We start from the raw sequence: 15,756 nt of genomic DNA, 5'->3' as shown, positions 1-15,756 counted from the left end.
CTACACTTGCATCTCAGTATTGCCATGGAGCGGTTAGGTGCACAGACTGAAGCCCCACTATCTGGATGTGAGTCTTGGCCCCTCTGCTAAAGACTGTGGAACCCTGAGCAGGGCACTTAACTTCTCCAGGCCTCCATCTTCTCTGTAAAACGGAGATGGTGACAATAATAGCATGTTCCGTACAGGGTTGTAAGGACCAAGTTCATGTATATAAAGCGCTCAGACTGTGCCTGGCTAGCATCAGGCTCCCGCTTACTCACTGCCATTGGACTGAGGTTAACTGTTGAGTTGCTATGAGAACTGGCCACGTGAATCCTGCTCGTGCATTTGCACTGGGGAAAATATCTATTACGTTGCTCAAACTCAGTGTCCAATAGGCGAAACTCTTTTTCAGGGTTTAATACTCTGAAAAACTTTTTTTTTTCTTTCTCTCCTGAGACACTGGTACATACCACTCTCTCTAACATGGTATTCCTCATCATTTTTCTCTCCCTGCCTTGGCTACCAGAAGCTCAGAGCACGTGCATCTAATGTGGGGACTCAGGGCCAGCTTACTTGCTTTTCCCTTTCTCATTCAACTCATTTCCATTCTTTTTCTTTCCCCTCTTCTTTTAAGGTTATGTTTATACCCTATATATATATACACATATACATGTACAGTTACTTGTACATTTGAGAAGCTATCTGAAATTCTTTTTCATCAATAAAAGGACACAAATAAAATCACCAAACAGAATAAATCTCTGAAGCACAGTTTGAGCATGCATTAACAGCCCATTTGCTAAGTAAGCTGTAGAAGTTGGGGCAAAAGTGGCTTAACCTCCACAAAACTTTCTCCACATCTGCACCAAGAGGGGTGATAACAGAATCTTCTCTAAAGGTTATTGTGAGAAAGGAATCAACACATTAAAGAGTATTCAGAACAGGGCCAGCACATATCAAGCCCTCAACGCTGGTTCTTGGTATCATTACAATTATTCTCAATGGACATCAGAATGGAAGGTCTATGGGAAAATTAGTTACTGGGTAACATCTACACACAAACAAGCCCTAATTACTGTTCTGTTTTTATACCAAATCTTTAAGGCAAATGTAAATCCTGCCCAGTATGTGCGTGTGTCTGAGTGTCTGTGTCTATGTGTATGTAATCTTTAATAAAGAATTGTGGCTTTGGTTGTTACTAGTTTTTCTACCTTTAAAAATGGAGAGTCACCATACTTCAGTTTATGGCAAATGACACCAAAAATGTGGAAAGTGATGCAGTTAAATATCAGTAACAACCTCAAAACACGTATTTTTTTTTCCAGTTTATATTTGTGCCATAACTTACAGAATTTTATAAAAACTGGTTATTGTGAATGATTTTATGCACATAGAAGGATTCACAAGAAATATAACACACTGAAGGTAAGTAGTAAATAGTGGGTAAATGAACCCACGACCAGGCTCCTACCTCCCCAGTTGTATCTTCTTCCTGCTCCAGAATTAAGAATTTTTTCTACCATTTATTTCTCAAGGAAGAATTTTTATAAAATGTTCATAGAACTCTATGCATTTTTCTGGTTTACTGTTCACATAACATCACGTCATCCTTTTCCTTCACATGGACCCTTCCCCTGCTGTGCTTCATTATCTCTTGTCCCTTGATTTTTTTTATCACTTTCTCTCCTGAATTCCCTCCCACTTCCTCCTACATGTATTCATATTCCCTGATCTTAAAAATGAAAACAAACCCAAAAAAGGCCCTTCCATCTACACAGTAATGGCTTTAAATGACAGTCAATCTCCATCTCTCCACTGTTGACTTTCTTGCAAAAATACTTTTCACTTCTGCCTCCAAATCTCAATCATCCACTGCTTAATCTTTTATAATCAGTTTCTGCTGACAAGGAGGACATCTCTAGCTACCTGACCCCGAAGCAGGACGAGACTGTCTTCTTCGATGCTTCCATATCTTGCTACTCTTCTCCCCACAATAACCGTGCATTCAGAATTCTCAGTTGACGCTCCTGGGCATATATCCAGAAGGAACCCTAATTCAAAAAAACACCTGCATCTCAATGTTCATAGCAGCACTATTTACAATAGCCAAGACATGGAAACAACCTAAATGTCCATCAACAGATGACTGGATAAAGAAATTGTGGTATAGTTATACAATGGAATACTATTCAGCCATAATAACATAATGCCATTTGCAGGATGTCTCTGGAGAATGTCATTCTAAGTGAAGTTAGCCAGAAAGAGGAAGAAAAAGACTGTATGATATCACTCATATATGGAATCTAAAAAAAAAAAAAAAGAAGACAAATGAACTTAAATATAAAACAGAAACAGACTCACAGACATAGAACACAAACTTGTGGTTACCAGAGGGGAGGGAGGTGAGTAGGGACAGACTGGGAGTTCAAGATTTATAGATACTGACAGGTATATATAGAATAGATAAATAAGTTTATAATGTATAGCACAGGAAAATATATTCAAGATCTTGCAGTAGCTCACAGTGAAAAAGAATATGAAAACGAATATATGTATATTCATGTATGACTGAAAAAATTGTGCTGTACACCAGAAATTGATACATTGTAAACTAACTATAACTCAATTAAAAATAAAAGAGAATTCTCAGTTGATGTCTGGTTTCTCCCCCCCACCCCCATACAGACTGAACGTTGTCCAAGATTGTTCTTTAGCTGAATCAGAATCACCTGGAGAGCTTGTTAACACATTCGTTCCACTCCCAGTTTCTATAAATAGTTGTTGAAGGCAACCAACTATTACATCCACCATATCCCTCAAGCATCATGCCCAACGGGGAAAATTATTCTCCAGGGCTTAGCCCTGTGGAAAACTTTGCATCTCTGAGATTTGTAGGATTCTGCACTCCCCTCACTCTTCTGGTTCTTTCTTCCCATCTGCATTCTTTCTTTTCCAAGTCCTCCTCTCTTCCATGACAAACTACCTTGGCTGTCCCGTGTCTGGCCCACGGACCAGCAATATCAGAATAATCTGGAAGCTTGTTAGAAATGCAGAATCCCAGGTCCCAGCCCAAAGTCCCTGAACCAGAACCTGCGTTTTAACAAAATTCCTGTGACCTGTGACGCGTAAGTACCTTAAACGTAAAGCACTTCTCTGGGATGAAAATGGTCCTAAAATACACCCCACCCCCACCAGTCCTGCCTGGAGTGGAGACAGACCCAGGCTCACCTGGAATCTGGGACGTAGGGACTCAGATGCAGATTCACGCGCCTGTTCTGTGGACCTGCTACCTGTTGACCCAGGGCGGGCCTCACCGCACGCAGGGATCCCCAAAGCCACCTGGCTCCCTAGGCCTCGACCTCGGCTGACCTGTCTTCCCAACCTTGGCGTTTTGCCGCCTCGGGGCAGCTCTCCAGGGAGGGAGGCGACAGCACTGCGGGCCTCGCCACCCGTCTAGTCCCGGAAAATAGAATTGTCGACCCACCTTTCCGACAGCCAATGGCACATCTGCACCGGGTGGGCGTCCTGGCGTCTCCAAGGGTCCGAAGTCACATTCCCGCTCTACTCTCGTGCTCCGCCTCCCCGCGGGACACTCCCGCCCCTCGGGCCCTTCCTGCCGGGGTAACAGCCCCGTGCGCTTCCGGGGGCTGGGGGGGCTTCCGGGGGTCGCACCCCGGACGTGCCCCGCGGCCGGCATGCAAATGAGGGCAGTGGGCGGGGCGCGGCGCGGCGCGGCGCGCGAAGAACCCGCTCAGTCCAATGCGGGAGCCGCCGAAGCTCACACCCTGGAAATAGCGGCCCGGTGTTGCCAGTCCTGGATTTTTGCCCACTGTTGCCCATCCTGGATTTTTATGTGAGCTCCCCTGATTTTATTGCGGCAAGAAACTGTATTAAAAAAATTTTTTTTAATATTTTTTTAAACTAGAAGCCAAAGAAAGCCTGTTGCAGGTTGTACTTGGCCTGTGCCCCAAACCAAGTTCTCTGTGGCTTTCTCCTCCTTCCTGCACCTTCATCTCTCCAGTCACGGTCAAGACCGGCGAAGCTCACCTCCTCTCCACGTCCCAGCTTCCTTTTCTTTCTTTCTCTCTGCCAGGTGGATCGATGCACCAAAGAAGGTGCTGTTAACATCTCGTATCCCTTCCTCCATTACTTTGTAGTAAAACCCACCGAACAACCGCCGAATTATTCTAATACTGTTCCAATCATATACACCACTTTTCTAAAGCCCTTTAGATTCCCCCTGACCTGCAAGCTGTCAAAACTCTCAAATGGCATCCCTCTCCCACCCCAAGCCTCCCCTTCCCATCCCTAATTAGTGGTGCTTTTCAGTAGAGCTCTTAAGGCTTGGACAAGCCTAGCGGTGGTTGTGGAAACAGAGATGGACAGATTTGAAAAGTTTTTAAAAATTATAATCAGCAGCACAGGCTCCTAAGACCCTCATTCCATAGGAAATTATCAACTATATACTTCCCATCAATGCCTGGATAAGATGTAGCATATTGTGCACATGAGCTTGCACACTGGCAGCCTGATGGTCAAATTTGTTCTACAAATATCTGTTGTTTAGCCTGCATTGCTTTAAAACAAGGAAGGAAGGAAGGGAAGAAAGAGAAAAGGAAAGAAAGAAAAGGAAAGAAAGAAAGAAAGGGAAAGAGAAAGAAAGAAAAAGAAAGAAATCAAGAAAGAAAGTTTAACTTTCTATGATTGAACATAAAACTCAGGATTCCTGTCCAAAAAAAAGTTAGTGGTGACAAATCCAGATCAAAACTTCTATGTGGCTGGAGTTGAATGTTAGCTGCCTCTTCAGATATAGTACCTTCTGTTCACAGCCTTCACCTAGCCCAACTAAGAAAAATAAGGAAAGGCTTCTGGAGACTTCAGAAGTGAATTTTAAAAGGGGATCAAACGTTTCTGATGTCATTCATAAATTTAATTCACAGGTAAATTTTTTTAAAGGTATAAATTTAGCAAAAATGTATAATGTATTCCCCGCCCTTCCCCTACTAATTGTTTATTTCCTGTATTAGGCTTATTTGCTAATGTGCTCACAAATTTTAAGTCCTGTCCAGTTATATAATTTGTAAGTCAGGTGAGCCTTCATTGTTAACATTTCTAAATGGTTCAGCTTTAGCCAACCCCTGTGTTAGATCGTCCAAATGGCCCTCCAGACCCACCCATGCACCTCCCCTTGGGCCCTACAAAAAGACCAACGTCTAAGGGCCATCTTTGGATTCTGGCTGGGTTTGGCCAGTGTGGGTACCAGCTGGGTTTTGGAGGGAGGGTGAGGTCAGGATGTCCAGCCCCCGAGCTCAGTCACAGAAGGGATGTCTCAGGCTGGCTGTGCTGCACTTCAAATGAAGGCAGCCCTTCCCTGGGTTCAGTGAAGCGGGTGACTACTCCCTTCCCTGGCCTCTGTGGGTACAAAACACTCCTAGTGGTTACCCTCCACCTTTAGAATCTTGGCTCCAATCTTCTCCAACTTTTTTAATTTGGGGGTGTTATCTATTTGCTACTACAGCCTCACTAATCCATTTCTCCAGTCTCACACATGTAACTGAACACTAACCAAATACACGCAAGAAAAAAATATCCTTGCAAGAGTCATTTTCTAGAATTTAAGTATCAGTATTTGGGAAAATTTGCAGCAGTTTAAAAGTTTGCCTTTAAGTAGTGAAGAATTTTAGAATTAAATAGTCTATTTTTAAGCCTGAACTGTTTCTAAACACTTAACCAAAAAATACATATGCAATACTTAGCCTTGAAAGTTAAAAAATGGCATTTCATCTAAAATTATGTATATTTAATCCTAGAAATACTGCCATGTTTGTATTATGATGCTTCCATTGGTATTCCGGCATATCAGTGCCATCTGCTGGAAAGTTAATACAATTAGGTATTCCAAATCCCAGTTTATCTTTCGGCGGGGGGGGGCAGTAGGGAGTAAACATAATCTTCATTTAAGAAAAAAAGCCTTATTTTTAAATACCCAGTTACCTAACTTCCACATCGTTATCAGTACAAACTCCCATTAATTACAAAGCACTAAAGTCTAAAACTTCTAATTTAAAAAACACTAAATATCTCTTTCTATTGAAACATCCCTTGGTTTCTAAAATATTCTCCCACTGTCCTGCTCTATGTATGAAGCTCAATATGCCTCAACTTGTCTCTGCCTCTTGTGGACCTTTACCACGGTGAGAGATATGTGAAAGATACGTATTTAGATACAATATATACGACACATATTTAAGTAAAGACATACATGTGCTTTAGGACACGACACAGTTTTAGTTGTGAGGTGAGTAAAAGCAGACAGATGTAAGGGCTGGATCCTGGGGTGCTTTCACCATCTCTAAACTAGCAACTGAAATAGACATCCATCAACAACACGGCGCACGTCAACTGTTAAATTTTCTTATAAATAAAAATTGCACAAATATTCTAAATGATAATATAGAAACATAAACGATTGCTTAACTGATTTTAATAACATGACATAAAGCCCCTACACTTGATATAATTGTTATGCAAAATACATAGATGAATACTGTCTTCTTTTAAAAATATAAAATAAATAAGCAAGACATGTGAAAATAGGCAAGTTTCCATTAAATAAAAGAAAATTTTAAAAAAAATTTTGCTTTCCATATCATTTGAAGAAGGGAAATTATCATGTTAAACAATATTCAAGTTTATTAAACAAATTTAAAAAGTATTATAAAATGTTTAACTTTCATCAGCTTCAAGGTTTATGTTACTCCCAAATTTTGCGTATAACTGAACTTTCAAATCTGCTAACACCCGCTGAATTGATTCCACTCTGGATTCTAAGGCGTCAATTTCTTCTTGCAAATTTTTCTGGAAAAAAAATAGTTTAAATTAATTCTATTCAACTGGATGATTTCTGAGCATCTGTGGGTGAAATAATATTTGGGAAGAATTTTAGGTTAAAAACTTTCTAAACTTGGACAGGCAGCTAAATAACACTGATAATTAATTCTAAACCAAAAGTCTGAATGTGGGCATTTTTCATTCATGATCTATTTTTGCTTATTACAGAAAATCAAGTTTTTCTCAGTTTTGGCTGACTTGAAAAACAGAATAGGCAAAAGAAAATGAATTCCTAAATTATCATATCCTAATAAAGAAAGAACCATACACAAACACTTGGGGTAAACGGTTTATCACAGGCCTGGTTTCTGGCATAGCCTCTTTCAACTTCCACAAAAATAACTAAGAAACTAGAGGAAATGGTAAAAACTCACACTGCCACCAATAATTAAGAACAACAACTTATCATCAAAATCTGGTAGACATTTTCCCCTAACTACAAGGCTCCTGGAACTAGACTTTGAAAGAGCAGATTGGCCACACGAAACATGTGGAATGTCAGAAATCCTTCCAGGCCAGGATCAAAAAAGACTTTTTCCTAAACGTGACAAACAACGAAATCACACAAATACTGTATGTACCCACTATCAGGAACAAAAGAAGAATGCCTACTACTGACACAGTTATTCTTTTAGAAATCCGGCCAGTGGTTCCCCAAGGGTGGCCTCCAGATCACCTGGAAAGTTGTTAGAAATACAAGCTTCGGGGCTCCACCCCAGGCTTCCTGAATTAGAAATTCTTGGGCTTGGGCCCAACAATCTGAACTTTTAACAAGCCCAAAGCTTGTCAATCAGTTCACACTCTGACCCCCAGCAATTATACTCCTCTGATTATTTCCTTAAAAGAACTGCCTAAATGTGAACAAAGATTTACGTAGAAGAATGCTCAGCACAATATATTACTATAGGAAAACAAATGAACGTAACAACAGGAGGACAGTGAGCTGAATCAACGTCCACCTGCATGACGTTCAACAGTCGTCACAAATGATGTTTGTAAAGCACATGTGGCTGGCCCAGAGCAGACTCCCAGTGAAGGGCTGCCGCATAAATTCTGAACATTGAACAGAACAAGAAAATACTCCTCTTGGGATGTTAACTGACCAAAATGTGAGCAAAAATACACAGAGAAATAGGAGGAGAGAACGTAAAAGAAATACATGAAAACGTTCATTATGGATGATTATCCCTGGTAATGGGACTAGAGGTGGGTTTTTTTTTTCTACTTTATGATAGTCTGTACTTTCTAAATACTACTACTTAGAGCACAGATTCTGGAGTCAAAAGATCATTCCCTTTGTCACTATGATTCAGACCCATTAACCTCTCTAAGCCTCTATTCTTCAACGCTTAATTGGGATTCCCGGTACCTATCCCATAGAGTCATCCTTAGGATTAAATAAAATTATGCTTACAAAGCATTCAGAGCAGGCCTGGGACACTGTAAGAACCCATGGCATGTTAGTTAGCACACCTTATTTCCCTTCCACCTAGAATTACACATTCCTTACAATGACATAAATCCTAGTTTAAGAGTTAAGACTTCATCACCCAGAAAAAATTTCAACACACCTTTGCTTCTTCTAACATTTCTTGTGTTTCTTCTTGAGAATGGCTAATGAAAACATCACCAATCTGATAAGGTATCATTAAGCAGTCGTCATCTGCAAGCATGATGTCCTCACAAGCATCTTCTAAATTCTGGAGTTGTTTCTATAAATGCAAAAGTAAACAGCTATGAAAAATGTATTCGAAATTCCCTAATAGAGGCTAAAAGCCAATTTTAATTTGGGCATATCAACTCTTTGAGGGACCCTTCCACAAAGGTATTATCACACTAAACTAAGACTTCCTTACATTTTTAGACAGCATTTCATAAGGCAGCACTTAAGAGCTCACTGACTCACTGTCCTCTACATAGTTCCAGACTGCTGTAAGCCTCCTATAGTGGACAGCGGGTACCCATGGCCACTTAAAATATCTCCTTAGTTTGTTCCTGTGAATCCTGTCTTCCAATACAGAATAAAAACACAAACACAAACCTGCATTTCTCAACCTTGCTTGATGATAGGAGGAAAGCAAACAGTAACATAAATTCCCCTAATCAAATGCACTTGAACTTGACTTCAGCTCAGAGAGCTGCATGAGAAGAGGCTGGGCACAAGGCCTGACATCCAGGGTGGGACAGTATCCGCATCATGGAGGAGGCAGCTGGGTGACAACAGCAGCTCCATCACCAGCACAGGCCTCTGAGATGTGGCTCCTGGACCCTCAGCCTACAGCCACACCCCTCAACAATCTACACGTCATCTCACCTCCCTTAACCAGTGTCTCCCTTCCCTAACTAGAGTATATCATGTCGTCCACCACAAATATCATCACGTATCATTGAATTTAGTTTTTAAAAGTGATAGCATGGAGAACTTTTATTTTTCTTAAATAAGATCCATATTTTCAGTTACCTTTTTTACTTCTATTTCTTCCTTCAGCTCTGTGATTCTACTTGTATTCCGTGCAAATTTGTTTATCTTTTGTTGATCTTCAAAAGTAACATTGACATCTTCTGCAGCCTGAAAAAAACATTTAAATTTTTGGAGAATTGATTTTAATGGAGAAGCTATAGGTTAGTTTTTACTATAACTCTGAAATAACTCAGTAAACTACTTGCCCTCAGAGAGTCCAGAATCACAAGGAGTTCAGATTATCACAAGCACATGCCTTACTAAGTTTCTGCTCCACGAGCTTAAGATTTGTTCATGAACATATAACCTCTTCTGATATTCTATGGAATAATGCCTAGGCTGCAAAAACATTTCAAATGTAAACAACAATTAAGAATAAGTCCTGAATCAAGTCAGTCAACATTTGGCCTCAAGCAGAATTTCTCAAATCAGACCATTCTTTTAAAATAACCCAGGGAGCAAAAGTGATGTGGTATTTAAGCTTGGTAAATGCCTCTGACTAGTTTAGTCTCTCAAAGTAAAACTTGCTTTGCTTGTTGAGGCAATCTGACAGCTTCTATCATTTTTAATCCAACTGATACACTGGCTTTAGGGTCACTATGCATTTCGTGACTATATTCCACATACGCATAGTAAAAATTATGTTCATTTTAATGTAGAACCTGTTTATGTGTCTTAATTATGAATAAAGTATAACTCACTGTAAAATGATAAAAACTGAATATTTTTAAACTATGTGATTAAATTTGTAAATAAAATTAGGCTGCTGAGATGACAAAGCATCTATGAAATCATATGAATAGCTAACATTTACTGAGCACTTACTATGTAAGAAGAACTTTCTAAGTCCTGTATCATCTCTGCTAATCCTCCAATCAACCTTAATAAGTAGATCATTAGTATCACTATTTTACAGTTGGAGAAAGTGTGGCGCAGAGAGGTTAAGTAATTTGCCCAAAGCCATACAGCCAGTAAGTGGTAAAGCTCAGTTTCAATCCGCGTAGTCTGGCTCTAGAGTCCAGACAGGTCCATGAGCTCTTGGAAATAAAGGCGAAAGAGTGTGAGTGTGTATGTGTGTGTGTTTGTTCACACTCAATCATGCGTATCTGCAAGAGGTAGCTGAAGTCCATGACTTTCATCAGATTCTCAAAGAGGGACCATATGGTTTAAAACAATTTTTAGATACCAGACTACCTTAGAGTTTCCCCTCATTTATAAAACAGGAACAAGGGCACTTGATCATAATTTAAAGGAGGAAGTTGATATATAGTTATAGCTTCCACAAGCACTATTTTTAGCTCTTGCATGTAACAGTAATGGTTCACAATAACCACACCCCATCCTCTCACCTGGTCTCTCATGATCAACAACATAAAATATGCACACTTCCGTTTCTTTTATTTGAAAGGCAACCTGTTGTCTCAAGCAACGTGGAGCTCAGTGGTCGGGATATAAAGACACTCACCTAGAATTTAGCCCTCCCCTGTCCCAGGCTCTCATCAGCCAATAAGTACGCATCAGGCTTATTATCATCAGAGACTCAGCAAATATCTTCAAAAAAATCCTTACATCACAATATACATATAATTTTGAATGTTCAACCTTGTGCATCATTTTTATGAGTATGGAGGTTGGAAACACTGAGCTACACTACAGAAGCCAAAGCAAGGTCCATGTGCACCGGGTGTGTTGGCATTCAAGTCACCTGCCTACACAAGGACTCTTCAGTTCCCTAAAGGAACACAGAACAGAGAATTCCAGCGTTCCTGCTCCTGCAGAATTTAGACACGCAGTCCCTGAAGGCCTGAAGATGTATTTATAGATGCATTTGTCATCGCGAGACTTTAACGGGGCAATCCCCGTGAAAGCACCCAGCAAGGGGCTTGCCTGAAACGCAACGGGGGCTTAACCCATTGTTTCTGAATCGGAATCCAAATCATGTTCCATCAGACTCACTGATGCACGTTTTCTGAAAAGTTGCACAGAGAGTTTGGCCACCTGCCCTCTATCTTTCCAAAGCAGGCGTTTTCCTGTGGCCTCCCCGACAGCAGCCCCAGCACGCGCGGGCCCTGCAGCTCACTTCCGTGGCGGCGGCTGCCTCACGGGGGTTAAGGGCTCAAGTCGGAGTGGGAGGCAAACCCGCGGGCGCCGCTTACACTGCACGCTGCCCGAAAACGAGGAGCCAGCACCTTCCATGACTAGCAGCAGCGGCTTCCGTTTTCATCTCACTGATCTAGAACACTCCTGCGTTACTGGAAGCACCACGCTGGCGGCGGGGGCGAGGGGTTGGGTACTAATTCCTCACGGGGGGGGGGGGGGGGGCGCAGACTTTGAGAGGTCCACTCACCCCCTGAAACTGTATGCAAAATGGTGTGTATTATACATGCATTCTTCTGGAAGAGTCTTCATGGCTTTCATCGGATATTTAAAGGGACCCACACCCCCAAAGATTAGGAATTCCTGCTTTAAGAGAAGCTAGATGCAGTTACTGCCGCTCACAAAGCCAAAATAACTGAAGGAGCAAGGCGTTATTTAGCACTTGGGAAAGCACAGAGCGAGCAAACAGTGTATTCAAATCCAAGCACGCAGGAACCTTGCACAAATTGTTCGATTTTCTGAAACCACCTCAAGTTTGTCACCTGTAAAAATAGAGAAGCCATTTCTACCCTGCAGAGGTGACAGAATGAGCCCTCTGGCACAGGGCCTGAGGATGGACTTTGCCTTTCAATAAATGACAGCTATATGTTTTATTTCCTGAATGACATTTACCAAAAATCATCAAAAAGAACAGACCCAGATGTGAAAGAAAATTCTGCTAGGTCTCAGAGGAATAGGACTCCTCAAGATTCAAGGTGAAAATGTAAATTCTCTGCACCCTGATTGCACCCTTATCTGGAGAATCAGTCTCTCATGGGACTTTGGGAGGACAGGGAACCCCACTCCGTCAGACTCCACACCGAGTCGGGGTCTCACCTGCAGAGCCTGCACTGACAGCTGGGTCCCTCGTGGTTCTAAAAACCTAAAAGGCAATTCTGGCCAATTTAGCCTGCTTGTATTTTTGGTTTTTAAAGGTACCTACCCAGTTTCTACAGTAGAAATTTTTGCTTAGTATTTTTATTCACCTTTCATGCATACAGTCATGTGTATTATGTAGTGTTTCCTATGTGTGGGGCACTGTGAAAAGAGGATTCATAAGGGTCCTCCCTTCGTGAATATCGGCGAGCTTACATTCCAGTAGAGAAGGTGAGCAAAAAGCAAGGTTTTTTGCTAGGTGGGATACTTTGATGGTGAAAGTAAAGTAGGTGAGAGGGTAGAAGCGCTGGGGGGCAGGGGGTGGAGGGGGCTTCTCGGAGGAGGCATTTACACCCGATGACAAACAGAAATCATTCTTCGGTCTCCCTCACGGCCAAACACCAGGTTTGAGAAAGCAGAACTTCAGAGACGATGGGACTGAACCCTCTCACTTTCACATTTCTCCAGAAGAAGTCATGACCCACTGGGAAGCGATGGGTTATAGATATGAAGGACTCCAGATTGCCAACAATTTTTATTATTAAAGTTGAAGGGCTGGCTAGCCCTAGGATATTTCAGTCTCACTCACTGGCATGCCTCTGTTTTCCCTTAGAGTGGGAGGGAGGAAAAGGCACCCGCCACTAACCTATCAGAAATTGTGCAGAGCACCGGAAACATCATCTACAGGAAGACACTGCATCTATGAGAGCCCTACTGAGATAAAGAAGATGTTCTTTTATGTTTTGGCTGCCACCTACCCCTCCACACATTCTTTTATCACCGTGGTTCAACCTCTTCCCCACCACCTCTCTGGCCACCCTTTTATCAAGGTCTGTGCTCCCTGTCTGGGATGCCTCCCTGCCTTTCTAACACTCTCTTCTCCTCCTTAGGGAATCAGAGAGATCCCACCTTCTCGGGAAAGCCTTCTCTGATCTCAAGGCAGACCTTATTCCAACCCTCACATTTCACAAGCACCTTTCTTTCATAGTCCTTACTGGAGTTGTCAATTTTGCAGTTCTCTGTGTGACGACTGAGCAATGCCCACCTCTCCCCAGAGCGTTTGAGTTCTACAATGCTCAGCTCTGAGGATCAGGGGAGAAAACTTCATCACTGCTCACCATTGTTATGTTATTGCCATCGCCTAAAACTGAGACTGTACCGTGGCACATGCTCCAAAAGTTGGTCGAATGAATAAAAGGAAAAAATGCTGGTAATCAAAGATGTTGCAATCAAGCCCGGGGTTCGAATTATTCTTCTACTATTTTCTTTAACACTTACCGCATCTCTCTGGACTTCAGTTTCTACATCTGTCAAACGAGGATGAACCACAACTACTGTCTTCTGTGGAAAGGCCACACCTAACAGAGGGCCCAATTCAAATACAAAACAGAGGAGGCCAGGTGAATCTCATGTAGTTTCATGCCTGTCTGAATCACCATGGCCCTAAACTCTACTCTGGAACGCAGCAAGAATCTGTGGACGACAGACCAGTGGGATGAGCAACTCATCCTTGTTCGCCCGGGACTTTCCCAGTTTTAGCACCCTCTCAATCTCAGGCAAACTGGGACGGACTAGTCACCCTACACTGAGAGCAGGCGGCTCAGATGATCAGGTGCTGTGGATGGGAAAGCAATGGAAGCAAGCTCCGGGCTGGTCTCAGGAGTGGAATGAAAGCAAGCATGCAGGAAGCCTACAAAGCAAAGCCCTTCAGCCAGGGGACTCTCATCAGACACCATGGATGTTAAAAACAGAGGCTCTGCAGAGACAATGCCCGTGTTTACAAATTTAAATCCTAACTTTGCCTCTATGCGTCAGTTTCCTCAACTATAAAATAAGGATAAAACCAGCGCCATCCTAAAAAGGAGGATAAGATTAAAATAAATAATGTATGTGCACTGTGCTTAGAACCGTGCCCAGAGCACGGTAAAGCCTCAAGAAATATCGGGTGTCCAATGTCACTACTTCCTTGGCTCTCTCCATTTTACTTCTCTCCTATCTAGACACCTTCACGCATCTAGGTAGAATTACTGAGTTATAAGCTCTGAAATGGGAGTTTTGCTTCCTTAGGACGATGAAAGGTGGGCTTTGGGAAAAACAAAATAAAACCTGAGTCTGAACTCCAGCTCTGCGTATTAGCTGAGTCACTTTGAAGCCACTAACCACTCCCGTGTCTAAGTTTCTCCATCTGTAAAGTTGGGGGTGGGGGGAGGTGGGAGAGGGACGTCCCTAGCTAAGTTCCTGGAAGGATCAGAGATAAGAAACGGGCGGCTTCTGGGTCCTGGCCCATCGTCTACCCTCAGTGTACATGGTTTTAGCCTGGAGGGCGCAGGGGCATCGGGTGTGGATATGGGTGGCTCAGGACTGGGCACTGGGGCTCGGGGGCCAGACACTCCGGAGACGCGGGGTCCTGCTCTGCTCCTTACAGCTGCGTGACCTTGGGCAGGTGACTCCACCTCTCTGGGCCTCAGCTTCCCCGTCTGCAATGAAGGTGCGAGGAGCACCCATCCTCGTGAACCTGTGCGGGAAACTGATGACCCAGGTAAAGCGCCCAGCGTTGTGGCCAACCGCAGTCAGCCCGGCCCTCCGGCTGCCCATACCCCGAGGACGAGGCCTGGGCGGCGGGGTCCTCGGACTCTGCAGGGTCATCCTCGGCACCGCGACAGGAGCCCCCGAGTCCTCTAAGGGTCTCAGCCCGGGCGCCCCGCCTCGGCCCCAAAAGACCCCAGCGCGCCGGGCGCGGGCGGGCCTCGCCCCGGAGCCACCCTCAGGGCCGGGAGCCTCGGCCTTGGGCCCCACGCCGGGCTCCCGCGCTGCGCGCCCCCAGCATCCCACAGCGGGTCCCCGCCGGCCGACCCCGCCCGCCCGCCGAGCATCCCGCGGCCGAGCGCCCCACTCACCGCCTTCTTCATGGTGGCCGCCATCTTGGGACTGGACTACGGCGCGAGCGGGGAGGGTCCTCACGGCCCGCCCCGGCCCCGCGCCCTCCCTCGCTCCGCGTCGGCCGAGGACGCCCGCAGAACAAAACGTGGCCTCCACACTCCCTCCGACTGGATCTTCGATCAGTGATTCCTAACGTCTGGGGACTCGGGGAGGAAATGTATCCTGGAAGGACTTGGTACATGCCAATTAAAGGGACAGGCGTCTCCCTGTGGGCCGACAGAAACTGGGGGTGTGGCGGACGGCCGCAGGTTCCTGCAGCGGCCAGCAGGGGGCGCCCAGCGCACAGAGACCGCAAACCGACGGAAGGGAAATTCCTTTCCGTCAATCCCACAAACCTCCCTAAAAAAAGAGCTGGGAGCGAATGACCTTGGCAATAGCATGTGAGCTGTTTGTGCCCTGATAATTCAGCTGGTATAAAGGAGGAAGTACCCCCAGAAGTTAATTTATTCAACAGTACTATTCAGCAATTA

At 43.8% G+C, this 15,756-nt stretch overlaps 1 protein-coding gene across 1 annotated transcript; it reads right to left on the bottom strand.

Moving 5' to 3' along the window:
* Positions 1 to 6,652: 6,652 nt before the first annotated feature.
* Positions 6,653 to 15,476, bottom strand: PFDN4 (prefoldin subunit 4). The gene is made up of 4 exons (XM_032461410.1): positions 15,244 to 15,476; positions 9,335 to 9,442; positions 8,445 to 8,585; positions 6,653 to 6,840 (listed from the first exon to the last, which is right to left on the bottom strand). Exons 1-4 carry the CDS (start codon positions 15,265 to 15,267, stop codon positions 6,709 to 6,711), a joined length of 405 nt encoding a protein of 134 aa, XP_032317301.1. The 5' UTR covers positions 15,268 to 15,476; the 3' UTR covers positions 6,653 to 6,708.
* Between the last annotated feature and the right edge of the window lie 280 nt (positions 15,477 to 15,756).

The sequence above is a fragment of the Camelus ferus genome, chromosome 19 (genome assembly GCF_009834535.1).
Source record: "Camelus ferus isolate YT-003-E chromosome 19, BCGSAC_Cfer_1.0, whole genome shotgun sequence".
Taxonomy (NCBI): domain Eukaryota; kingdom Metazoa; phylum Chordata; class Mammalia; order Artiodactyla; family Camelidae; genus Camelus; species Camelus ferus.
This window is presented reverse-complemented; position numbering and strand designations above follow the sequence as displayed.

What these genes read in the sequence shown, in the direction of transcription:
- PFDN4 (XM_032461410.1), bottom strand. Translation starts at nt 15,267, where the DNA reads ATGGCGGCCACCATGAAGAAGGCG. An exon ending in CGGCCACCATGAAGAAGGCG is followed by an intron (nt 9,443 to 15,243) that starts GTGAGTGGGGCG and finishes TGTTTTTTTCAG; the next exon opens with GCTGCAGAAGATGTCAATGT. An exon ending in AAGAAATAGAAGTAAAAAAG is followed by an intron (nt 8,586 to 9,334) that starts GTAACTGAAAAT and finishes TTGCATTTATAG; the next exon opens with AAACAACTCCAGAATTTAGA.